General features: G+C 40.2%; 1 protein-coding gene across 26 annotated transcripts in view; it reads right to left on the reverse strand.

Moving 5' to 3' along the window:
- Window positions 1–27,033, reverse strand: part of Znf644 (zinc finger protein 644) — a 79,518-nt gene that overhangs the window by 14,067 nt on the left and 38,418 nt on the right. For 8 of the 26 annotated variants that reach the window (XM_076546882.1, XM_076546886.1, XM_076546883.1 and 5 more), the window contains 2 exons: window positions 4,691–7,710; window positions 3,911–4,516 (listed from right to left, as the gene is read on the reverse strand). The exons of 5 other annotated variants lie outside the window; for them this stretch is intronic. In XM_076546882.1, the coding sequence (XP_076402997.1) occupies window positions 3,911–4,516; window positions 4,691–7,710 (3,626 nt within the window). Of the gene's footprint in view, window positions 1–1,978; window positions 2,102–3,910; window positions 4,517–4,690; window positions 7,711–27,033 lie in introns of all 26 variants that reach the window. 13 more of the 26 variants (XM_076546877.1, XM_076546879.1, XM_076546876.1 and 10 more) reach the window with 5 other exon arrangements.

A 27,033-nucleotide genomic window follows, 5' to 3' on the forward strand; every position in this document is an offset into this window, starting at 1 on the left:
AAAGGGGAGTGTGTGGTGTGTGTGTGTGTGTGTGTATGTGTGTGTGTGTGTGTGTGTGTGTGTACACGTGCACGCAGCCTTATGGATCAAAGAAACTTTAGATTGAGACAAATTATTACAGAATGCCGAAGGAAGGGAAGCGGTATTAGTTATGGAAAACACCACTATGGACTTTCTTCACACTTGTGTTTTTCCTTCTTTATACCTAGAAATGCCAAGTAATTACTTGATTGTCTAGCATTTCTGACATGTTCGTTAGTATTTAACTGCAATATTCTCTTTTCCCTTGATGGCCTAGACTTAATCCAGTTCATTCTATATTCTTTGTCTCTCTAATAGTGAAGGGTTTGGGGTTTGTTTTTGTTGTTGTTTTAATGAAAGGTAAAATCAGTTACCAGTGCCTTAAACTACTGTGTTTTGAAAAGTTTTCAGATGAAAGTATTTAATGGACCTCACCAATTAAATATCAGAATAAGTTACTAAGTACTCAGTGAAACATCTTCGTAAGCCCTCCAAAAACCTAAAGTAGGCCTAATCAATATATTGGGGTCCTTTTTTCTAATTAGACTCATTTAGTTGGCCTTCACCAAAATGTTCCCCACTTGAAACCCAATTTCATTTTAGAATTACCAAACAGAAATCCAAGAAAAAGACTTCTTCCATGTAGTAGGGAACAGTGACCAGGAGAAAAGCCAAGCCAAGACGGTCTTGTTTAGAACTCCAGCTTAGCTATGCAATAACTTTCCAAGTGTAGACAGATGACCAAGTCCTTCTACAATGGGAAGAGAAGCCTAGACCCACACTTCCCCTAAGCATCGTGCCTGTCAGTCACACGGCACAGTGATGATGACAGTGACCCGCACTTCAGCAGTGTCTGCCTTCCACTGCCTCCCATCTTTAATGTCTACAATTGCACGCTGATCAAAGGACAGGTACATGAAAATTACACCTCGTAGTCAGAGCTCTGAATCAGTGAACTAAAACGGACTGTTTTTCTCCTTTTCATAGGAACAGTGGTCCTGTCATTTGTGAAGAAGAAGCAGCAGAAGAACACCAGCACAGACCAAGTATCTCCTGAGCAGCACAGACACGGAGGATGGAAGCCATAGAGCGCGAGGAAGAACAAAAGGCTGGGCAAACAACTACCCAAGAAAGCAGAAGGCAATGACCTCAAACGAACAAGAGAAATGCAAAGATTAGGAGGAGGATTTTAACAGGAAAAAGATTTGTGCAGCTCTATTGAGAAAGAAAGGTGTATTTTAGGACTTAGAGACACGAGACTTGCTAAAGCAGGCAACTTGGAGAGTCCAAAGCCAAGAGCAAAACACTTTGCAAGGTGGAAGAAGCGTGTTATGAGTAAGCTGACAAATGCTCACAAACAAGGCATCATCTGCAAGGCTGGACTAGCCAAGCAAAAATAACCCAGAACTGTGCATGTCAACACTTACATGTACATCTAGGTTCATTAATCCTAAATGTCAGTTAGGGGAATTAAAACAACTGTCAAAAAGGTCCATTATTAAGACTTTCCCCCTTGAAGATTCAATCTATAGACTAATGAATTATTCTATATATTTGAAATTTCACTGATTTCCTTTTCTAATAAAGCATCTTATTCCAAAGTAGCACTACTATAATCTTTTTTTGTGGTTTTTATCATTAGAACCTACTAAAAGAAAGATAAATTTGAAAATAAAATATAGTATAATTTTTAAAAGAATGGAATTAATATAGACTCAAAAGTGCACCTCAAATGGGCTATTTTCCCCCAAATCAAATCAGTAGGAGCCAGGTGAAAAATAATCATTTATTAAAATTCTATCTAACAGTTTACAAGTTGCTGAACTTTAATGTGTATTCAATGGCTGGTTATCAAAAAGAGCTCCAGATATCATCTAACTTATTGGCACCAGTCTGGTGAGGAGAAAAAAGGAGTACTCTATCAAACAGACTTGTCGTGACATCTGTTCAAACCTACCTGTACCAGGCACAAGTCCAGCACTCTTCCTTCGTGCACAAGCGCGGAAGTGGTTGGACAGGCTAACAGCACTTGTGAACGTCGTAGTGCAATGCACACATGTTCTAAGCTTCACAGGCACACCTATCATTCAAAAGAAAACTATAATCCAGTTCTCACTTCAAAAAGGGAAATTTTCTTAGCTTAATGTGTGTAGAAAAGTACCACAGAAGATGGTCTTTGAAACGTTCGTTGAGTTGGCTTAGTGTGAATTAAGGCAGGAGTTAACAGTTAGCAGTGGCGGTTAGTATTCAGAGCTGGCCCTTGCTCCTTGGAAAGGTGGAAGGCGGCCTGACCCCCAAGCCCCTCAGCTAACTCCCACTGCTACTCTCTTGCAGATTTCTGTGTTACGCACATCATCTCTTAAGCCTATGATCATTCAACTTCGTGATTTGCATAGCACAGTTCTGCTGCGAAGGCTCAGAGCTTACAACATACCAATAAAGAATTAAAAAGTCTACTTGACAAAGTGGTAATGAAATTGTTTTACCCACAAAACCGTAAAAGGCCTGACTCTAAATTAGGCTTTCTGATGAAGGCTGGGAGAAGAGGTGGTAAAACACACCACTCAACAGCTGTTAGACACAACATTTTATTCAGGGCATTTTATGTTTATTACTCTGAATGCGCAATCAATAATGCAAGTTAATGATTTGAAGTTTTCTTGAAAAAATCTTTGTGCTAAATAAATGATCAACAAGCCAATACTACCACGTGAAAGAAACCATGTTGAAAAATAAACTCTATATAAACTTTTCAGACAACTGTCACTCCCCCAAAACATTTCAATAGGTGTCATCAACACTATTATGATGGTCACAATACTGTCTCATGGTTAATTAACACACTAATATGCTCTCTGAACTTCATCCTTCTTTAAAGGAGAACACTACTAACTTTGAAAGATCGTCTCTATGGAAGAAAGCACCCTACTATCCAGAATCCTACACCAGAGAAAGCATTTTTTCTAATATTCCCCTAAATCAAAATTACAGTACAATTATTTGAGATATTTAGTGCTTACCAAGAAGCAAATCAGAATTACAGTAATTTGATTCTTTACTAATCCACTGGCCAATTTCTATTAGCTAAGACACAGTCAACATAGGCTCACATACACCACCTTCAACACTCTTCACCTCAAAACAAATAAACCCAAAAGACCCTTCTAGGGTTTGAGTATAAACCAGACCTAAGAATACCAAAATACAGTTGGTTATTTACCTGCCACATCCTTCCCAACACATTCAAACTATTCCTTCAACGGAAAGAAACTTGGCAGACCACACCAAGAGAAGCCCCTGATCTGCTGTAGTAGAGCGCAACTGTAAAATCCAAAGGCCGAGCAAACATTTCTTCATATTCACCACAGTTCTCTCAAGGCACACCATCCCATAACACAATGAGCTTCAGAGAGGAGACGCTTGTGGGGTTAACGGCATCACACAACAGGTACCAGTCCTTTGGTCTAAAGGAGCTGTTCTGCACTGTCTTGCCTAAGCAGCAGGGCACACACCAGCAGCCCGGTTCTGAAAACAGCACTCTGCAGCCCTGGCAGAGGCGTGCCAGAGGTTGTCCCTCTCGACCGGGAAGTGTTCTCAAACACCAGCCTCTCATACTACAGCAGCGCCGATGTTCACACGTCAGTTGGCTTGGTGTAGGGGGGTGTGTGCGTGTGCATTTTGCTTTGGTCCTCAACTTACGTTCAGACCGAGAAATGAGGCAGAGACTCAGTGCTGCTGGGCATCCACTGATCGGCCATAGCAGAATAACCAACAGGCTCTGCAAATGCAGCAGCTCACACAGGAAGATGCTCAGAAAGCACTGCCCAGACGCTCCACCTCACAAAGTGCAACTCAACTGTGTTGAACTAAGTCACAAGCGCCCTCTTACCTGAGTGCATAGTCAAGTCCATTTTTTGTGGTTGATACATCAAGGGACTGTCTTCATGTAATGGAAGAACACATTTCTGGACAAATCTCTTTCTTGCTGTCTGGTTATGGATCTTCTGAGGAGAAAGAGCAGAATTCCTTTCTTCACCCATTCTTTTGTTTCTAAGAAGTTCTATCAGTGTAAGAGACTGGTTCTTTTTTCCACTGGGCAGTTCGGGTTTTGTTTCGTCACATTCATTTAGGAAACTCAGGCCTTCTTCCTCTGATGCAGACACTGACAGAGCCTCTGTCTTTAGGCCATTACGATATTCATCAAGAGGTAAAACATTCTGAGACAGGAAGTCATCACCCGATGTGAGTTTCTGAGCTACAAACGGTCTGGGAATAATGCGACGACTGTTCAGTGCCTTTAAAATCTTTTCATACTTCTCTTCATTCTGCATCATCTCATTCAGAACACAGATTGGAGATTTGTGAGCATCCCACTTAGTTTTCCCAAGTCTTTTCAGATGGCCTCTGACATGATTTGATAACCCAATCTTTGTGTCAAACCAACCACCACAGAGCTGACAAGTGTGTTCAGAAGCAGTCTCAGCCTTCTCTACAGCTAGAAGAGATTGGTGAGAGCAGCGTCAGACTCTTTGACAAACCCCCATCAATGAATTAACTCTGAAATATGAATTCTGTGATTCTAAGAAGGACCAAATTCAAACACAATTTTCAACTCCTCTGAATCTCAACAGACTTATTAGGCCCCAACTATCTCCACATGTGAACTTACCTTTTCTAACTCGCTTCACAGGCGTCGCTGCGCCAGTCCTTTTGAAATGCTGCATTTTGTCACTTGTGGCTATCTGTTCTGGTGACACAACGTGCCGGGCTTCATAGCTTAATCCTGCTCTATGAAGGTGTCCTCGGACGTGGTTGGACAGCCCAACACCTGTTTCAAATGTTGCTGGGCAATAAGGACAAGACTTCTTCTCAAGGGACAAATCAGTCCAGTGAAAAACCGAGTTATGCTTTGACAAAGGCGTTTCTGCGTTTTCCAAATGCTGAGGATCGTGTATCTCGTGTAAAAAGCTGTTGGTGCCCCCGTCTTCATAGTACTCAAAATAAAAGCCGTCGTTCTGATTGTAACTGAGGGCAGCACTGTCTCCAGGACCTTGGCTTTCCATCTTGCTTTTAAATAGGGGCAACAGGTTCACATGCTCCTGACTAAGACCACTGTAGGCTTCCCCTTCCATGGCCTGTGTAGTGTAATCACCTAGCTCCACATTGTCCCAGGAACTGTCATCTTCTGTTTCATAACTATCTTTCTTTTCAGCAGAATTAAGCTTTTGCAAAACAACAACAGTCATTTTATGCAGAAAATCAGGATAGCTATCCAAGTCTTCTCCACCAGAACTTTCCTTCTTGGAAGCCTTAACTACTCTTTTTACGGCTACACGCTTGTGATCTGGCCTTTTGGTGTCTGGGTTATGAGGGTCTGAAATAAAATTATTATGAGAATTACTCGATGATGAAAACAGATGTAAAGAGTTTAATGAATTAACCTCTTTTTTGAAAGGAAGTGGGTATGATTCACCTGATTTTTTGATCATCCTGTAGTTTTCATACTTGTGTCTATATAAATAACTGCTATTTGCCCTGGCATTAGATTTTTCTTTTGCTGCTTGATGGAAATACTTTGGCTTTTGGTCAGTGCTGCTTTTAACCGTAACATTCTTGTGAGGAGAGCTGTTTTGATTGCATGCATTTACACCAGACTGGGCAATACTTTTCCGGGCTTTTTGTATTCTATGTGGCCGCTTATGAAATTTTGATAAATTACTCGATTGTGAGCTTGATGAAAATGTTCGTTTAACATCTTGTTTTAAAGCAGAGTTCTTTGGAAATGTGGCTGACTGTTGTTTAACTAATGGCTTAGTGCAATCGACATCTACAGATTCCTCCAGGATGTCACTTTTTCTTTTGTCAAGTCCAAGAGGATTCAATGAATCAACACATGATGGGGAATGCAAATACTCCATGTGCTTTTTCAAAATACTTCTGGCTGAAGTGGTAAAGGGACACATTTTACATAGGTATGTAGCTGACTTTTTGGACGATCCTGTAACAGAGTCTTTCATCAAAGTCTTTTTTTGTGTTTTCCTCTGAGTTACATCGGAACTGACGATAGGACATTTCACCGCTGCTCCATGGGCAATGCCTCGGTGGCATTCCAATTCATTTTCTGTCACTGCCATGAAGTTACACTCTTCACAGCAGTAGTACCTTTTGTCTTTCTCATGCGTTTTAGCATGTTGCACAAACGTCTTAGGGCAATTGGTACCAAACACACACTGAGGGCATTGTAATCGCGCACTTCTTCCTTCATCTTGGAGTTCTTTCAGTTCACGAATTTCTTCCATCAGCTTCTGTCTTCTTTCCTGGTGAATGATCATGTGCTTCAGCAGCGAATTGCGGTCCCGGAAAGTCCGTCCGCACTCTCTGCAGGCGTACGGCCTCGGGACGTTAAGGTGGCGAAAGTGGCTGTTTCCGTCCAGGTGGTACATCATGTGCCTGTGCAAGTGCTTCTTCTCCCGGAAGTTCACGTTGCACTTCGTGCAGGGGTAGAACGACGGCTCTTCGGGGCTGAAGGCAGCGGGGGACTCACAGTCACTCTCTTCACATTTCTTTTTCAAGGTGTTTGAAATCAAAGTGCGAGTATGAGCAGGTGAATTATCTTCTCCACATTTATCTGAGTTATAAACCAGATGCTGAAAAGTATCCACAGACTCCAAGTCTTCGTCAGCAGACTCCGGTTTCACTTTGGACAAAGTGTATTTCTGTGAATCTATTGCTTGTCCCTCCTCATTCTGCCCCAGAAAGTCGACTTCTAGCACTTTTGATTTATTGGGTACACGATTAGAATCACTAAAACCACCCTCTGTGTAACGAGTTATTTTGCTTACATCCATTTTTCGCTTTCTCTTTTTTTCGAGACCTACGACTTTAGGAAGAACGGGAGGTTTATCCACTGTTTCTTCATTAGTCATAAGAAACTGAATGAACTCTTTTTGGGGATCCCAGTTTGTATCATTTTCTGGCCTAAATTCATCTGTACCTGAGGAAATTCCTGCTAATGTATTGACACAATCATCTTTTACCAATACACCTTCATTACCCTCACCCACCTCTACTTGATTTAGTAAAGTGCTCTCTGACTTCATACTGCTCCCTACTGAATTCGGAACATCACAACCAACTAAAGCAGAGGTAGGTAGTTTTTTAATGGAATGGGCTGTATTCTTAGTATGTGCTACATCTGATAACAAAAACAGAACTTGGTGTTGACTTGCTTTTTGTGGTGCAGACAGCTGAAGATCAGCTGCTGCCTTCAACGTTGAACAAGATTCTGTTGCTGGCTGATCCACAGGCTGTCCAGTGGTTAATGAAACACTACCTTCATTCATATTGGAAGTCTTTGTTAAGGAGGAGCGTGAAACTGGTCCATTAACGACAGCTCCTGTAGGCAAGGTAAAGTTTTCACTAGAAACAGCAGGAGCGCCGGCAGGTATAAACAAAGCAGACTGGCCTCCACTTAAGGCTTTTTCTGATTTATCCTCTGACAATTCTTCAGACAGAGTCAATGAATTGTTTTTCTGAAATGATGTCTGACAATCTTTTGGTTTATGAACTCCACTGTCTTTCTCTGAGATAAAATTGCTGTCATCTTGGAGTTCTTCTTTAGCACCAGTAATATCGGTGTTTATCTTCAAATCATCCATATTGATGGCAAGATCATTTAACACATTTAGTCTAGAAAATGGAAAACAAAAATTTAGATTTGCATGAAAGACATGCTATTGGAATGTAGGGAGAGTTGGAAGTATACGTTTTCACTGGCTTATCTTTATATTGATGATACTAATAATTTTTTAGGAATTAGAAAACATTTCAAAGAAAATTGAACCACTTTAAAAAAATTTTCAAAGCAAATACTGCTTTTTTGAGCTTTCTAGAAATTCTGTATTCTGCACAAACTAGCCAGGGAAATGGAGCATGCACTCACACACAATATAAATGAATGCATTACACATTGAAAGAAAATTTAAAATATCATGCATAAATTTATGATAAAATAATTCTCTGGCTTGAACAGACTTCCTAAGTATAGTTACTCTACACAGCAGAAGTGGAACTGTCAACTACTGTATGTAAAGAACTGTTTTTTCACCTGAAAGCTCTTTCCTGGAGGAAAGTAACAAATATTACAGAGTAAATCATTTGATTTGGGTCAAATAGACTATTTGCAATCAACATAAATGGCTTACCTATGTATAAAATAGTATTTTTTACTTCTAAAGTATTTTAAAACTGTTTTGCTCTCTAGACAGTGTTCTATCAAAATTTTACCAACTATAAAACTGTTGTATTTGTAAGGTTCTAGTCATTCTTTATTCAAGTTATCATTAATTCTAAGTTACTAATGTTAAAATTAATCAAGTTTTATGCTAAAATTTCATACACTGAGATTTCAAATTCTAGGCATTCCCTAAAAGCAATTATACCATTTATAATCTGATAGAAGTGCAGAGGCCTAAAACTTTTTTACAATGAAATGTCACAAATACTTTGTTTCATACATAATGTAGATGAACATGGCAAAGTGCTTTTGATCATATATTGAGTTGTTATAAGAAGACAGAGCAGAACTTTAAGAGAAAAGAGCATGGCTGAGAGACAGAGAGTCACATGTGGCTATGGTTACTCCCCTACATCACTGGGCACTCTTCCACACCGCTCTTTGAGAAGTGGACACAATGTACCAGAATTGCTTGTCTTGAACTCCTAAGGGCAGGGACACAACCTGGTCACCACCATGTTTCACAGAACCACATGGCAAAGGCGCTAGGCAGTGTCTGTTAAATAAAGGACTAAGTGTTGAATAAGTAAAAATGCAACTGCAAAATCAAAACCCAAAGAAAACTAGCTTTCTTTCTATGAAATCTAGACATGTAATTCGAATACAAGTCCTACCATGGTTCAGCACCTGTGACACGGCCTAAAACCTAACTCCAGTAGGAAGGAAGCAGCCACGAGAGACGGAAGGAAGCACGGCCCGGTGGCCGAGCACACACTTCCTAAGCACTTGCTCTGCGCCAGGCACAGCTGTGCTGAGAACACAGTAAACAAGACAGCCTTGGCTTCTCATCTGCAGATAAAAATAAACCCTTCACATTATCTTTGCGGTATTTTAAAACTGTACAGTGAACAATACTATTTTAAGACAGCGGGGCTCTAAAATTCAATCCAGAAATTAAGATGTTTGGAGTGATTTTCAGATGGAGTATAAATTTCATGTTTTATAAAACATTAACTCCAGCACAAGAATAAAGGATTTGTAATAACTGTCTCATTTCATAACTTACAAAACACATCATTCTTTCAACAAAATGCTTAATAAATGCATCAAAGATTACAAACAAATATCATAAAAGATCTTTCTTTGGCATTGTTTATACCAACAATCATTATTCCTTCTCTCACACATTTTAGAATTCTGCTTTGAAACTGGCAAACTTCCACAGTAATAAAAATAGACTTCCAATAAGATCATATTCAATGATATCACCCCAAAATGGTGCTAATGCAGCACCCAGCAGGCGTCTACATCACAAACACAGAAGTTAAACACAGCAGCACACCAACGTGTGTGAGGAGAGGGCACAAATGTCAAAGAAAAGGGAGGCTGGTGCTGTCCTGTCCCCGTCCCGGGATTTCTTTCCCACTGAGTCCAGGAGAAAAGTAAAATGCCGCAATATTAACAACCACCTCATACATCTGTGATGAATGACAGTTTTTTAACTAGCCTGGAAGACACTTTCTGTTTCTATTTATTATAATCTCAGAAGTAGACAAATATATGCTCAGTCAATCTGAAGCCTGTATTAGCTTTTCTCAACAGGAAGCAGCGTTGCTAACGAAGTGGTAAATTCAGTGTTAATGAGTGGCTTCACTGTTACCACCTCAGAGGTAAAGCCTTCCATGTTCTGTGTTCCACCCATCTGTTCTGGTGTTAGAGGTTCAAGGATGGAACAGACGCTTTCCATTTAAAGCAACTTCATTGGTACCCCCTTAACAGCAGGGTGACAAACCATGAGAATATCACGTCGTTTTGGAGGCTGCATCCCTGTTACCAGAATGGCTTAATAAGATCTTCTAACTTCACATTTGGACGACGCCAAACCATTTTGCTCAAAGACGTAGGAAGAGTACATTTGTAAAACATAACTGATCCACAAGACATTTCTAGTAAAGAAAGGAAAACTGAATTACACTGCTAAAACATAAAATCAGGTCTTTACCAGTCAGTTTTTCTTTATGTCCACATAATGAAATGTGGCTTAACTAGCTACAATAGCTGTATTTATGAACAACTAACATTTGGGGGGGGGGGGTAATCTTCATAATATATTCTGACTATAAAATGCTTCAAGTATTTTATACCATTTTCAGGGCCCAGTGACACACGACGCATCATTAGATCCCGTGGCACTGAAGGAAGGATCTGTAATCGTGACATCTATTCCCTTGAATTCACAGAGGAGTGTGTTCATCCAGGTAAGAAGGCATTTGACCTATCAACTAATTTGACACCTTTCCAAACACTTTTCCACTACCTTTATGTGGACAAACACATACAGCCGAGCCACTGTACCAGGATATTACAAACAAAGAAGAAACACATCTAGAGATAAGCATTATTTATTAAATTTAAGGAAACTAATTGGTGCTAGGTGGCTCAGTGGACAAGAGCACTGACTATTCTTCCAGAGGATCTGGGTTCAAGTTCCAGCACCCACATGGCATCTCACAACTGTCCGTGACTCCAGTTCCAGGGGATCTGACTCCCTTACACAGAGAAACAAGCACACAAAAACCAATGTGCATAAAATAAAAATAAATGTATCATTAAAAATGTTTAAAAAATAAAAATAAAGGAAGCTAACATTTAAAACATACTATAATGGTATAATATTGAAAAGATTTCAGTGTTTAAGAGAACTTGAATTTGATGAATTCAAAGTACTCCTTGGGACTCTTTAAATAATGTTTAGATGGCACTACTAAAATCCTTCTATAATCACTGAATCACAGAATCTTCCTCTTAACTGAATCTAAATATGTTCTTTAAACAATTCATACACTTTTTTTTAAAGCTACAAATGGGGGTTTAAAATCTACATGAAACGTATTTCAGTTTCTAGAGAAGCATAATGAGTTCTCCAGCTGTAACTGCCTCTAGTTATACTGTGAGCACTAAAAAGTACAGAGGTCAGATCTGTCTTCAAGATGACAGATCATCACTTATATGCCTCAAGCTAGTCTTATTGTCTCAGAAATCTCAAACATCAGTATTTTTGCAAACTATCAGCACTTGCTATAACACCCTCACTACACTACATCTTGAGGTTACTACAGAAGAAATGAGGTGATAATTGCATATTAACATAATTATTCTGTAATCCCTCTGAGCAAGCTTCCTAGGTCACTCAGTAATTCAGATTAGATACAACCTTCCTGTCATCAAATCTATGTTGTCCACTTTCTGTTCATGAATAATTCTTTTTTGATAAAAATTAGCTTAATTTCATTCTTTTATGTACATTATTAATTGTATTTATTGCAAGTAGGTTAACATTTTGTGGGTACTTATTACATAATGCCAACCTTTGTCATATAGTATAATTTCACATAAAATGTAGCATAATTTTGCCCCCATTCTAAGTTAGTTCATTAGTAATTGTATTACACAGCTATAAATAAATTATAATGTTGCCCACTAGCTGAGTTCTAGTCAGGTTTTCACAAACCCTATGTTCATTTACATTAGCCTTAGAATACATGACAACTTCAGCTAGTAATATGAGAGACTGGGTCAAGAAGAGAAAACCATTCACAAACTGTCATCTTAACTGCAAAATAAATCCCAATTAACTATATTTAAATCACTATAGTATTTAAGTCTATAAGTGCTATACACAATGTAACAACATACAAACCTAATTCTCACCCAGATTCTGCTAGAAGACAAAGTAAAATATAAAGACATGTATTACATAGACAAAGCATATTACATATCATCCAGGTAGTAACTTAATGAGGGTGTCACAAAGAATGGAAACACTATAAAAAAAATAAACACTTATATAAAAGCAGAGCTAAAACTAACCACAATGTCATATAATAAAACAAAGAGGCAACTTAGTATGTTTAGTCTCACAACCCATACAGTTTATAATCTACAAGTTATTCAAAGCTTGTCATAGGAACAGAAATATCTTCAGACTATAAGGATGGAATTTCACCTTAAAATTAAAAAAAAGCCAGGAACAGGAACTTCTTGACCTTGAAGATGGTTCTCTCACACAAAAGCCAACTAAAATGGCTCAGCCAGGAACACTGAAGAACAGAACCCAAGGTTGAAGATCAAGTAAGATCATTTCTAAGGTCCTTTCTTACCTGTACGATACATATTAATTTAATTTAATTACATCACCAACCTGCAACACCATTTGAAACTAGGATGAAGATGTAACTACTAGACTCTCGACACTTTCTGATCTCAAAGTCACTTGGAACAGCCTTTAATAATCGCGTGTAATGTGTTGACACAGTGGCCCTGGCACCAAGTGGCTGACAGCACTGAAGCCGCACAGCTTTCTCTCACAAGAAACTTTCAAGAACCCTGAGGCAGACACACGTAGATAGCTACAAAAATGTGAGGTATGATGGGGTACAGGCACGGAACAAAAGCAAATAATGTAGAAAGGTAATTCTATAGTCTTGGCTTTATTAAAAAAGCTCCAGGCACGATTTCATTGGTGTCTCTGTGTGTGCTGTGCTGTGCATTGCACAGATGTGCAGGTCAGAAGATGACTCACAAGAGCTATTTCTCTCTTTCCACCACACGGGCCTGGGGGAAGGAGCTCAGCTCTTCCAGCTGATAGCAAACACCTTTACTCTGAACCATCTCACCAGCTCTCCTTTTCTAGACATTTATTTGACGTCCTCTACCCCTACTATTTCCTGGTCTTAGAATTAAAACTCAGAAACGAGAAATTCAACATCAGTACTATATGTTAATATCTGAGGAAATGCTCATCTGGTTCTGCAAAGATCTGACCAAGAACCAGTGAGGGGGCTCATAGGCTCTAAGAGGGAACCTACTATTATTATTTTGCTAAACAGACATAGTTATCAGACTGTCCTCTAAAATTTATCTTTATACCCATAGATTACAGCAGCTCTCGGAGTAGAAACTCACAACTGGACAAAGTGAGAGAGTAAGTGTCTATGAGAAACCAGCCACAAACAGAACACCTCTGCCATCACCACCATCCAATCCTGCCACGAGTCAGAGAGACGGGAAGACGCTGAGAGTCTGGGAGGACCAGAGCAAGCAGTCTCTTCCAGACAGGAACGCTGCACTCATGAATCTCAGCAGCGGGGACTGCCTACCCAAGACCTCATAGGACAAACTAGTCAGCACTTAAGCTGAGGGGTCTTCACAGATGACGGCTTCTGTGAGAAGGAGAGTCAATTTTCTTTAAGCAGGTGACCCTTGGTAGGTTGATCATGATAAAGGGATGGCCTCACACTCTTGAATACATGGGCGGCACAAACCAGACTCAGTGGAGGTAGATCTAGGAGTTAGGAGGAGAAGGAGGTGAGTATTATGATCACAATACATGTTGTACAGTTATGAGGTTCCCTGGTCCAAATGCTCTCATTTCAACTGGTCTTCAAGTCATATAAAATCTCCAAGTGCCCTGAATAACAAAACTATTATTAAAAAAGACAAGTGAAGTACTTCCTGATTTCAAGTTACTATACAACTACAGTAGTATGTGGTAGAAAGGCAGGTGTCTTTCTATATTTCCGAGTCCAAAAATCAATAGATCAATCAATCATCTATCGCCAACCAATTTTCAACAAGGTATTAAGGGTATTCCATTGCTAAAGAACCGTCTTTTGAACCAGGTCAGAAATTAAAACAAAAATAATCAACAATCTAAATATCTGTCACTCAGAAGGCAGAGGCAGGTGGATCTCTATGAGTCCAAGGCCAGACTGGTCTACATAGTGAGTTTCAGGCTAACAGGGCTGTCTGGTGAGACGCTGTCTCTAAAAACAAAAACAAAAAACAAGAAAAAAAAAGTCCAATTGGTAAAGCTCCCAGAAGACGGCATAAAATATGGACTCTCAGCATCAAAAGCACAGGGGCAGAAGGTCACAGCAGGGACTTTATCAGAGTAAAATATCTATGCAGCGCATGGTGGTGACCACCTTTAATCCCAGCACTTGGGAGGCAAAGAGGCAGACCTAAGATCCGATGCCAGCCTGGTCTACAGCTCCAAAACATCCAGGGCTACAGAGAGAAACCCTGCCTTGAAAATGAATGAATGAATGACCGACCTGTATATCAAAGGGCATTATTTAAGTGTATTAGATAAATGTTAAATATTCAAGACATATAAACAGGTCAAAAAGAAAGACTACCAACAGACTTGATTAAATTGTCTCCTTAAAGAAGATCTACAAATAGCCAACTCAATGAAAAAAATGTTTCACTTTATGGTCACTAAGGAAATAAAAATCAAAGCCTCAAAAAGATAATTCTTCATACCCATAAGATCCTTAGCTTTAACAAACAACACACTAGAAAACAACCAGTACAGAGACAAATGTGGAATCAGAGGCTTTCAATATTGATGATAAGAAAGCGAAATGCCCATCTGCAGGAAGAAAGTTAGGCAATTCAGAAAGGGATAAATGGAACCATGTGACCCAGCTGTTCAACACCTAGATAACGCATTGAGCAAATAAAAACTTATGTTCAAAGTGATTATGTTTTTCAATACTGGCAACTACCTAGAGCTTAATACACATCAGGCAAATACTACACCACTGAACTATCTAATACGCACAGTCCTCCTGTCTTTGAGAGAGTGTCCCTCCCACAGAGTTGCCTGGGCTGGCCCTCCACTCACTTGGCAGTCCAGGCAGGCCTTTAATTTACAAGCCTTCCGCTTTAGCCTGTACCACCAGACCTGGCTCACAGAGAAACTACCGTTTACAGCTTGTATTTACAAAGGCCAAAAGGTGGGAAAAAAAACAATTGGCCGGCAAGTGATAAATAAATCATGTGCCATATCCACACAATGGAATGTTCTTCCACCTCAAAGAAAAACAAATACAAGCTACAATTTGAATCAATATGCCAATGAAAAGTAACCAATCACAAAAGGTCATTAACTCTGACTTTATAAAATATTCAGAATAGGTAAATTTATCCAGACACAGAAGTAAACCTACCAGATGATAATGGAGGGGAAGAATAAGAAATAATCATATAATAGGTATCTGTTTTACGGGATGACCAAACAATTTAGACACTACAAGCTGATGATTGCCCAACAATGTGAATACATCACACATCAAAGAACCATACACTAGTGCTAATTTTGCTTTAATGTATGCTAAAGAACATACATTAAAGCAAAATTAACACTAAAGATGGTTAATTATACGTTATATGATCTTCATGTCAATTTTTAAAGAAAGGAGCAATCATAAAATATGATTCACTCTGTCAATATCCAAAGCAGAAGAAATTTTTACTTCCTAGATCTCTCCAAAACCACCCAGCTAATTCCAAATCACATAATGGGTTCTTTGTAATGTCAAATTAACAAGGTGACCCAAGATTCCCCAGAGTGCATGATCTTTCTCACTGAGACAAGCAAAAAACGTTTTCAATTGTCCTTCGTCTCTCTTTCTGGCTGAAAAACATTCAACAGAAACAGCAGAAGCCGGGACAAAGTAACACCCTAGTTAAATACCAGGAACAGTCGACAAGGAGGTAGAGCTCAGTGTGTGCAAAGTCTTTGCCCAGTGTGCATGAGACCCTAGGGTCCAGTCTCCAGCACTAAGAAAAGAAAGAGGCACATGGAGTTGGGTGGGAGAGAAGAGGAATATCACAGGAAACAAAGTGTGATTATCTCTCAGGTCCACACTAAAGAGTGCTCTTCAAAACAGGAAACGACTGCACACACAGAACTGAAGGTGCGGGACTGAATAAAAAGTGATTTGAAATTGCTGAATATGTGGGTGGCTTGAGTGTTTCCCCTTAGCTCATGTGTGGAAGGAGGTCAGGACACTGCTCTCCCTACTGCCCATGTGGCACTCCAGTCACCCCTACGGAAGGAAGGCACTCAACAGAAGCAAGCAACCTGAGCTCTGGCATTCCAGCCTCCAGGTTATAAATGCACCAACCCAGGACACTGCTGTAGCATCACAAACTGACCAGACACAAACAACACTGTTTCACTGCTAACTAAAACACATGGAGTTAAAAAAGGACTGCCATGCAAATAAACTGAGTGAAGGGGGGTGGGGATATAAATGGTATTAAAGTATTTCAGATCTCTTACATTCTCTAAAAAGATTAAAATAACTTAATTAAATTAAAACCTTACAGCCAAGAATGCAGTTGTAATCCTCAAGGGTAAGTTTCAGAAGTGAGCTCTGAGGACCACTGGGGATCCCCGAGGCTCTGCAGAGTCCTCAAAATTAAAGCAATTTTCATACTAACACCTTCCTTGCCTTTTTCACTCTCATTCTCTCCTGAGTGTATAATGGAATTTTCCAAGGGCTGTATGACTTGTGATATCCCAGCATATTTAAAAAAAAAAAATCAGATATGAGAATACATAGGTCTTCAATTAAGACATTTAAAAGATTTTTCAAAATGTAAAATAATGCTACTCTTCTTACCAAATTACCATCCAGAAAGTATATTTTATAAGACTGCTCCATTTATGCTAACATGTTTAGAAATACTGTCTTTAGAGAAAGCAGTATTTACGTAGCTTCTGCTCACATTCAAATATAACGGCCATCATTCTCAGCTGCCTGGAGACATCCTGGGCGGTCACATGGGGAGCACAGTGGGGCAGCCATAAGCATTTGTCGAGGCACAAATTCCATGATACCTGGCCTGAAATGTCAACTACACAGAGGTGGACAAACCCTGACAAAATCACATAAACAAATCAGAGTGTAAAAGGTCCTGAGAACAAATAATCTGAGACTCACTGACTTAAATAAAAATGGCATTCATAAAAATTGAAAAACTTAATACCATATCATTAAGATATTGATTCTACCTCACAGTAACGCATTTTTATAAAACTGACAATGTAACCAAACATTTATAGAAGTGCAAAGAACAAAGGAAGAGGAGTTATACTTCATGTCTATAAAGACTCATGTGATGTGTCACATGAATTAAAGCACTGTGGCACTGGTACCAGGGTAAACTGACCAAAGATACAAACAGAGAACAGGTCCATGTGTGTATGTATGGTCACCTTATTTATGACAAAGTGACACATTATCAGGGGCAGTCTTTCTGCACATAACAAGTGCATATTCCTATGAAAGGTAACACAGGATGTAAACATCAGTTCTGGCCAAACAAAGCTGCCATGACAGTTTCCCAACCGACTGCTACCAGCACCGGCTAGATGGCGGCTCCACGTGCTGTAGGTGCTTAGCACTTGGCAGACTGTTTCTGTTGGGTGGCATCCCTACCCCAGTGCCATGATGCCAAAGTACTCTAGCCATTCACTTGTGGAAACAAAACATGTCCCCCAGCACTGCCAAATCAGACATGCAGGATCAAAGACAGAGAACCGCCTGCAGGTGAGGTCACTGCTCCAGACCGGAGAGCATCTATTCACATCCTTAGAACAGGAAAAACAACACATAAACAAACAAAAAACAGAACACAAGAAGCCTGGCTAGAAAGCCAAATGAAGACCTACTGAACTACACTAAGATTAAGGCCTCTATCTCACGAAAGATAAGAGGATGAGAGCAGGCCATGGCTATGTTTATGTAAGAAATGTAAGAGCAGTTTCTACGCGGAAGCAAATAAACTTATAAAAGAGGCGGAGGATCCAGAAGAAGAAACTAAAACACAAGCCAAGGGGGGCCAGAGAAATGGCTCTACAGGGATGAGCACAGTGTTCTTGCCTGGTCTGAGTTTAGTTCCCAGTATCCACACAGGACAGCTCACAACTGTCCATCAACTAACTCCACTCCAAGGGATTCAATCACCTCTCTGGTTTCCCTGGGCACTTGTGCAGTACACACGTGCACACACACATACACACATTAATTTTTCAAATACACACACAAAAAGAGGGTTTCACAAGAGAGGATAGCTAACTGAGCAAGCAACACACTCCAGGAGAGCCAGAACTAAAGAGGTCAGGACGCCAGGCAATAGTGAGGAAACAGGAACCACTACAGACAGTGGTGAGACACACACGCGCAAACAACTCTGGGGTTTGTTGTATGGTTATTGGTTGTGTTCTGACAGATAAAGCTTGCCTGGAGATCAGAGGGTAGGGCTAGCCACTAGTTAACCATAGAGGCCAGGCAGTGGTGGCTCACGCCTTTAATCCCAGCACTTGGGAGGAGGAAGCAGGAAGATCAGGAGTTCAAGGCCACCCTGGGCTACACTGGACTGAACCAGTCTAAAAGAGAAACATCAGGGTGGTGGTGGCTCACACCTTTAATTCCAGCACTTGGGAGGCTCACGACTTTCACCCAGCACTAGGGAGGTAGAGACAGGAATGTAAGACGGATGGAGACAGGATCTCAGTCCCTTTCAGTCTGACGATTTGTAGAGACAGGATGACCCCCATTCCAAGTCTGAAGATTCGTAGAGGTATGAACTCTCTGGTGGCTGGCTGCTCTGCTTCTCTGATCTTTCAGCTTTCACTCTAATATCTAACTCTGGGTTTTTATTTAGTAAGACTAATTAGGATGGCGCTTCAGGTATTAGCTTTTAACTCCAGCCTATATACACCAACAAAAACAATACCCGTGTGGAGCTTCTTCACAATAGGATTACTTAACCCAAAAGTCCTGTAGTAAAAGACAACCTGTGATGATATATTGTGTACCCTAATAAAATTTGCCTGAAGATCAGAGAACAGAACAAGCCACTAGATTAAACATAGAGGGCAGGCAGTGGTGGCACACACCTTTAATCCTAGCACTTGGGAATCACATGCCTTTGCTTGGGAAGTACACACACCTTTAATCCCAGGAAATGATGGCTGGGCGGAGAAGGGTATATAAGGAGTGAGTGAAGAGACAGGAACTAGAAACCTTTTCGGCTGAAGAAGCTCAAGCTAGAGGCCTATCGGCTGAGGCTTTCCGGCTGAGGAGTCCTGGAGGTAAGGCTAGTGGCAGTGGCTTGTTCCTTTGTCTCTCTGATCTTTCAGCAACTACCCCAATATCTGGTGCCAGGTTTATTATTATTTTTTATTAAGAGACCATCTAGAAATTCGTGTCACACAAACCATTATAATAAGAACTACAAGTGAACCACAGCTACACCTGACAAAATTCAGACCTCTAACCACACTGTTAATTAGAAGAATCCAGATAAAATCCTGTGTAATTCTATGTACAGGAAAGCTGTAAGATAGGCCTAAAGAGGTGTATTCTTTGAAGCCAGGGTAGCTACTCTGAAGGGAAGAGACACAGGGTGTTCCAGGCTGTGGTGTTCTGGCCATGACCTGTGTGGGCCACACTTTGTGCACTGTGCGCACTGCTGGCGGTGGGTCCCAGAAAACAGTACGCTACAGATGCTTCATTACAGTTGCAGACGTCTTCTGCTGGGAGTAAAAGTATGTCTGGAAACATAATTCACTTCTCACACTTCAACTCCACTTTGTCTAAATCCATAAAATAAATCAAAGATTTTAGAGATAATTGCTGAGCCTTCAATATGCTGTAGGAAGACTTAATTAAGAACATTTAATCTTTTTTGTTTTCCAAATGTTTACCTTGATCACCTAAAAATAAGTTTCTTAGCTCTGTAAGAAAAAATGCTCACTTTGAAAAATACTAGTATCTGAACTAATTGAGGTTTCTTGCAAAAAAAAAAAAAAAAAAAAAAAAGAACATTGAATATTTCCCTACCCACTAAACTAAGCCTTGGTTTAGATTTTCTATTTTATGGAACTTTAATAAAACCCTATTTTGGAGTACCAGAAGTTATCTTATTTATAAACAAGAACCAAAAACAACATCAAGTTTCTCATCTTAAATACTTTCTTCCCTGAATGTAATCATGTATAACAGTGTACAGTTAGCATGACAATCTAATCATTTTTAGGCCATGTAGTGCCACCAAGTGGCAACAATTATGTTTTCTAAAATACCCCAAGTAATTGAAAGTTAGACTGCAATATTTTATCAAAATGAGAGAGAGAATCAATCTTATAATTTTAGTCAAAGTTTAGAAATCAAACAATGACTTTTGTTTGTATACGGTACCTTCTAAGAGTTATAAAGTTACAGTACTACTTCACACTGCAATACTGACCAAAGCTGATTCTGCTTTCTGCCCGGTTTCCATAATTCACTTTAGAAACTAACAAAACCCACAATCAACAAGGAAAGCTTTCCTAGCAGCCTGACGCCCTGGCTGAGGGGTGAAGGAAGGGCTGCCGCAACCAAGTCCTACAGACAGACAGACAGACAGACAGACAGACAGACTGCGTTAGAGATCTGGACCCTAGAAAGGCAGAATTAGGTGCCAAGAGGGTCAGAGGACCAATCTCCCTAGCTTATAAATGCCCACCCTTTTCCTCCTATGAGTCTTAGCCCCCTGATTTCCTCACTTTGTAACTCATCAGCCAAAACTGAATCAGGATCTGCTCTTAACAATTTAATTTGATTAAATCTGTTGTAGAGGCCTTATCTCTAAATAAGGCCATACTCTGGGGTACAGGGGATGAGGAGTTTAATATATAGCCTTTAGAGCAAAACCACAATTCAATCCAAAACACAAAACCTCTGTATTTGACTTTTTTTTTAGTATATTTTCTTACTTAAAAGAACAAAAAATAATTTAAATCACAGAATGCTATTTTAAATTACTAAGTTTTACCAACTTATTTAATTATTAATTTAAATTAATTGAATTTAAATTTTTAAAACAACTAAAATTTTAGCATGAAACCACATGAAATACCAAAGCAGTCACTACCATGAAGTTCCTCTAACACACGCAATAACAGACTTCCCTGCCCCACTTTTCCCATGTTCTCACTTCATTCAGCCTCTTTGCTGTCCTTTAACCATTTGCTTGACCCTTGACGTCCTGCCCCAGACACACATGTGGACCCCTTGTCCCCAGCTGTCTCTTTAGCTTCCCCAGAGCAGCGGCATTGAGTGACAGCACTCTCAGGAACTACTCTCTCTAACACACAGTGCTCTCATTGGACAGAGCATGTGCTTACTTGATCATTTACAGTTTTTTCTCCCGATTACCAAGCAAGCTTCTGGAGGACAGACAGGTTTAGTTTACTGACAGGTATGTCCCTTGTATCTAAAGTATTACCTAGCATATGGCTACCTTTAATGGAAAAGAAAGCAATCTGAACAGCCACTCAAACTCTAAATGGAACCCACTGGTCTTTCTTCTTAGAGAGACAAGGTCTCCTGCAGCGTCTGCCTCTGCCTCCCAAGTGCTGAGAAGGTGGGCACCAACCACCACGCTCAGCTCTTTTCCAATCATTCTCCACTTGGTAGGCAGAATCAACCGTGTCCATTCTTCACGTTTAAGCATCATCTCAACATCTGCATCAGCTGTGTTAGTCAGGCCGCGTTCATCTCTCGACCACAGTCCCACTCTCCTCCCACAGCCACCGGCCCCCTCACATTCCCATGCAGTTTACTCTCTGCTCTCACTCACACAAATGTCCCTCGGATTATCAGCCCTAGGCTGGTTGCCACAGAGCCTTCTTAAATCTCCTGGGGAGCTCCTCTGTAACATGTTCATGCAGAACAGTGTCCAAATGTCCAACTGATGGCTACCGACTACTCTCTTCTAACTTAGCTATAAAAGACAAGCAAAAGCTCCCCTCAAAAGGACACAGACCATGGCCTGCTGTACTCACTGCATCTGGGCCATCAGATGGTGTGCTGGACAGCACAGGGGCACACAAAATAAAGTGAGCGAAGTATAAATAAACAGTAAGGACCTGTAACCTGCAGGAATTAAGTTTTCTTTATTAATGTCAGATACGATGAGGTTTCTAAGAACTCTCTAGCTACCAGTGTGCTCACAAGCCCAAGCTTATCTGACAGCTACGCAATCAACTTAAAACGACATGAAAACACGATGCGCCCCTGCACACCTCCACACTGCACACCTCCACACTGCACACCTCCACACTGCACACCTCCACACTGCACACCTCCACACTGCACACCTCCACGCTGCACACCTCCACGCTGCACACCTCCACACTGCACACCTCCACACAAGGTACAAAGTCAGGGCTGCTTTCCCCGTCCGTGTGTAATAATCAGTCTCTAGCTTATCAATATATGATGGACCAAATCCACACAAGTATGTATGAAATGAATCTGATATGCACTAAAACTTTGAAGGCTATGTATGTGATATAATTTATAACAGTATAAAATAAAGACAAAAGATTGTGTTGAGGAAAAAAAGTAATTTACTTTAAGCTTCCAAATTAAAAATATATTAACTGTCTAGTTTCTCTTTAAAATGAGAATGTTCTCTAATGTATTTCAGTTTGGGGGATGAGTCCCTCATTTTAATATAGTTTATGAGAAACAAATGGACTTTAGACAATGGTTCTATTAACCATTACTATTTCTTGAGAAATTTAAATCTTTGTAGTACTCATGTTCTATCAATAGCCTTATAAAATAATCTATCTGTATAGCCTATGACTGTCTCCAGTTCAGATCTTATAATTCTGACAGATAATGTAAGTTTTTTCTTTAGTCAGTATCATAAGAGTTAAAGAGGCTCAGGATGGATGTGTGGGGCTAGGAATGTAACTCAGTGCCCAGAGGACATGCTCAGCTTACTCAGGACCCTGAGTACAATCCCCGTAACAACTTCTCCAAAAAACTATCATAGATGGTATGGTTAAACACATATTCATCACAAAAATCAAAGTTATCCTCTTTGGCAGACATTTTTTTTTTAGTAAGCAATATCTAATAAGCAATTCCAAATAGTTACTTCAGCAATACAATCATTCAGTTACACAGAATAATCTGAACATACTTATTCTTACAAATCTGTGCCCACCCCAAATTTACATGTTGAAACCCTAACCTCCAATACCTCAATGAGACAGTATCTGGAAAAGGCCTTGAACAACTGAAGTTAAAATAAATTGGAGGGCAGGCCCTAATCCAGTCTGATACATCTCTTTAAGAGCAGACTAACACATATAAAAGGATACCAAGGATGGGCAAACACAGAAAACGTCCAAAAACAGAGCTAGATAGTGACAACAGAACTCAAGAAAAAGTACACATGCGAATATTGTGACCTCAGATTGCATGTCTCCAGAAATGTGAGAAAGCGATTTCTATTGCTGGGGCTATCATGTCTGTGGCATGTTCTTATGGCAGTTCAACTATACAAGCACACTTAAACATGTTTTCAATCAAACTTCATATGTATGTTCAATTGTAATGTAAATACATCAGTGATTTCTGTTCTTTCTCTTCACTCCCCTCCAGGCAGGGTTTCTCTGTGTAGCCCTGGCTGTCCTAGAACTCACTATATAGGCCAGGCAGTCTTAAACTCACAGATCCCCCTGCCTCTGCTTCTTGAATGATGGGATTAAAGACAAGTGCCACCACGCCAGGGCCAATACATTAGTGATTTCTACCCTCTGAAAACATTAAAGTCACCTCTACTCCCACAAATGTTGATATAAACAGAGTACCTATTAAAATATATGAACTGGCCAGGCAGTGGTGGCGCACGCCTTTAATCCCAGCACTCGGGAGGCAGAGCCAGTCGGATCTCTGCCAGTTCCCCGAGGCCAGCCTGGGCTACCAAGTGAGTTCCAGGAAAGGCGCAAAGCTACACAGAGAAACCCTGTCTCGAAAAACAAAAAAAAAAAAAAACTGATTTGTCCAAGAAAAGTGGTGGTCCCTGCTACATGTATCCATATAAACCCAAACAGCAATAAAACAGATCCCAACTTGTATAGGCATCCATGTCAATTTCCTTAATCGTAAGAGAATAGCTTACCTTTTAAATATCTGACATAAAAACATAATTAACATCCACTTGACCCATATTACAGAAAACTTAGATCTAGATCCCACACTAAAGGTCCTTTTCTGTACTTGAGACAATTCTAGATCAGTATTAAAAATCCCAGATGTGCTTCAGAAAAAAATTTTAAACATCTGCAAATGACAGACTATACAGTTCCCCTGCCCAGAAATTAGATTCTACACCATTAAGGCCCCAGGTAGCCCACACTGGCCTCAGACTCTTGCTCCTCTGGCTTCCACGTCCCAATGCTGAGTTTACAGGTCCACACCACCATGCCCAGTTCCGATTTCTAAGTCTATAGCCAGGATCAGCTAGGTCAACATTCTCAAGGATGTTTGTACTTGAAAATCTTTTTAAAGTCCTACGTATGCATGCAAGTGTTTGTGTGTGGCCTCCTGTAATAAGCAGCATGACATCTAAAATCTAGGTATCTGTAACTGTGATTAGTGCGAAGCACAACCTGGGGAGGGGCTATGAGGAAGGATTTATTAGAAAATATCTTTTCTTTCTCTCTCTCTCTCTCTCTCTCTCTCTCTCTCTCTCTCTCTCTCTCTCTCTCTTTCTTTCTTTCTTTTTGGTTTTTCAAGGCATGGTTTCTCTAAGTAGCCCTGGCTGTCCTGGAACTCACTCTGTAGACCAAGCTGCCCTCAAACTCACAAGAAATCCTCCTGCCTCTGCCTCCCTAGTGCTGGGGTCAAAGGTGTGCACCGGAAAATATCTTATCATTTACATTCTGTCAAATGTATTTCCCCTAACAGCAAAGACAGTCTAGGCCACCCTGGCTTCATTACAAGGTCATCTATGAGCCTTCACTTACTCAGGAGACTAGACCTGCAATGAGTTCCAGCAAAGAGAATTTAGCAGCAGATTAAAATGACTGCACATCTTAACCAACTGAAATTAACTGTTGAAATTTAAGGCTAGTTTAACATAAAAATTAATGTAATACATCATATCAACTTAAAAAGAGTATATGCAATAGTCAACATTCTTTTTCAAGATAAACACTCAACAAACCAGAAGCGAAAGTAATTTATGAAAAGACCACAGCTAACTTCATACTCAACAATAACTAAGCTTTTCCTCAAAGATCAGGAACAGACCAAACATGCCCTTTTGCCACTTTAATTTCAGCTAGAGAGCAAAAGGAGAAGACTAGGGAGGGCAGGCAGGGGCAGGGCACACCGAAAGGGAAGGTAAAGTCATAAGTAAAATTATGTTGATATGCGATATGATCTTTCCTGTAGAAAACTCAAAAACATATCCAAAACTTGTTAAAATAAAAGAATTTAAGCAAAGCTCTACTACACAAAAATCAATATACAAAGACAAGCTGTTTCTATTAGAAACTAACCATGAGCAAACCAAAAAGGAAATTAACAAAACAATTCTACTTCCTGTAGTAGCCCAGAGACAAAAACACTCAGGAATAAACGTAACCAGCTTGCAGGCTGAAAACTGTAAAACAGTGCTAAAAGAAATTAAAGACAAATAAATGAAAACAGCAATTGTAAGACGAATTATTAAGAAGGTGTGTTAGTCAGGGTTCTCTAGAGGAACAGAACTGATAAAATGAACATATATATGAGATTTGATTACAGTGCTTTGATTACAGGCTGTGGTCCAACTAACCTAACAATGGCTGTCCAGCAACCCGAAGTCCAAGAAGGCAGTAGTTGTTCAGTCCATGAGGCTGGACGTCTCAGCTGGTCTCCAGCACGTCCTGGGACCCCACAGAAGGAGGCTCCAATGCCCATGAGCAGGGCAAGCAGCAAAGGGCAAGCGCTTCTGCCTTCCATGTCCTTCTATAACCCGCCAGGAGGAGGTGTGGCCCAGATTAAAGGTGGGTCTTCCCACTTCAGATAATTTGATTAAGAAAATTCCCTCACAGGTTTACCTAGCTACTTAGGGTTTAGTTAATTCCAGATGAAGTCAAGTTGACAGCCAAGAATAATCATCACAGAAGTCAACATTATACAAAGAAATCTACAGATTCAATGCAATTCCCCCATTAGAATGGCAATGGCATTTTGTCAGAATAGAAAAACCCATCCTAAAATACATATAAAAATCTCAATGGGCACCAAACAACTGAAACAACCTTTTTTGAGTAAAGTCAAATATACAAAACTAAAAATGGAGATGAGGACACAGATCAGGTGGGAATGCCTACCTAGCAGGATCAAAGCTCTGATTCAATTCCAAATATTACATAAACCAAGCATGGAATAGCAGGTGAGAGGCAGGAGGATTGATCACAAGTCAAAGTGAACTTCAGCTACACAGCAAGTTCAAGACTGGCCTAAGTGAAAACTATGACTCCAAAAGCAGACACATGTGAAAACGGAGAGATTACATTACATCAAACTGTTGAACTTTTCTTCAGCAACAGGAACAGTCAACAGTGAGGTAACCTTTGCAATGAAAGAAACCATTTTCAAATCATTTATGTGACAAGAGGTTCATATCAAGAATATATAAGGAACTTTCACAACCCAGAAACAACATTCACCCCAATAATCTGTTTTTTTAATGAACAAGGAACATTTCTCCAACACGTATCTATAAATGCCAACAAGTACATGCAAGGATGCTTAACATCATGATCATCAATGAAACCAGCAACAAGGTCCAGGCATGGCCGCCCGACACTATAGAGGCCACAACAGAAGAGTCACCTGAAATTACAGCAAGACTCCATCCTAGACAAACACAACTGCAATGACATCACCTCACCACCATCAGGATAGTCACTATCAAAACCTAACAACGCACACTACCACACAGACGCACGTCGGACAACAGAAAGAATGAGCTAGAGGCAATGTCACATGGTGCAGCCGCTACAGAAAACAACATGGTGGGTCTTCAGGACACTGAAACTACATTTGCCGTGTAATCCAAAAGTATCTAGGGATATT

Source organism: Peromyscus maniculatus, chromosome 10 (assembly GCF_049852395.1).
Source record: "Peromyscus maniculatus bairdii isolate BWxNUB_F1_BW_parent chromosome 10, HU_Pman_BW_mat_3.1, whole genome shotgun sequence".
Lineage (NCBI taxonomy): Eukaryota > Metazoa > Chordata > Mammalia > Rodentia > Cricetidae > Peromyscus > Peromyscus maniculatus.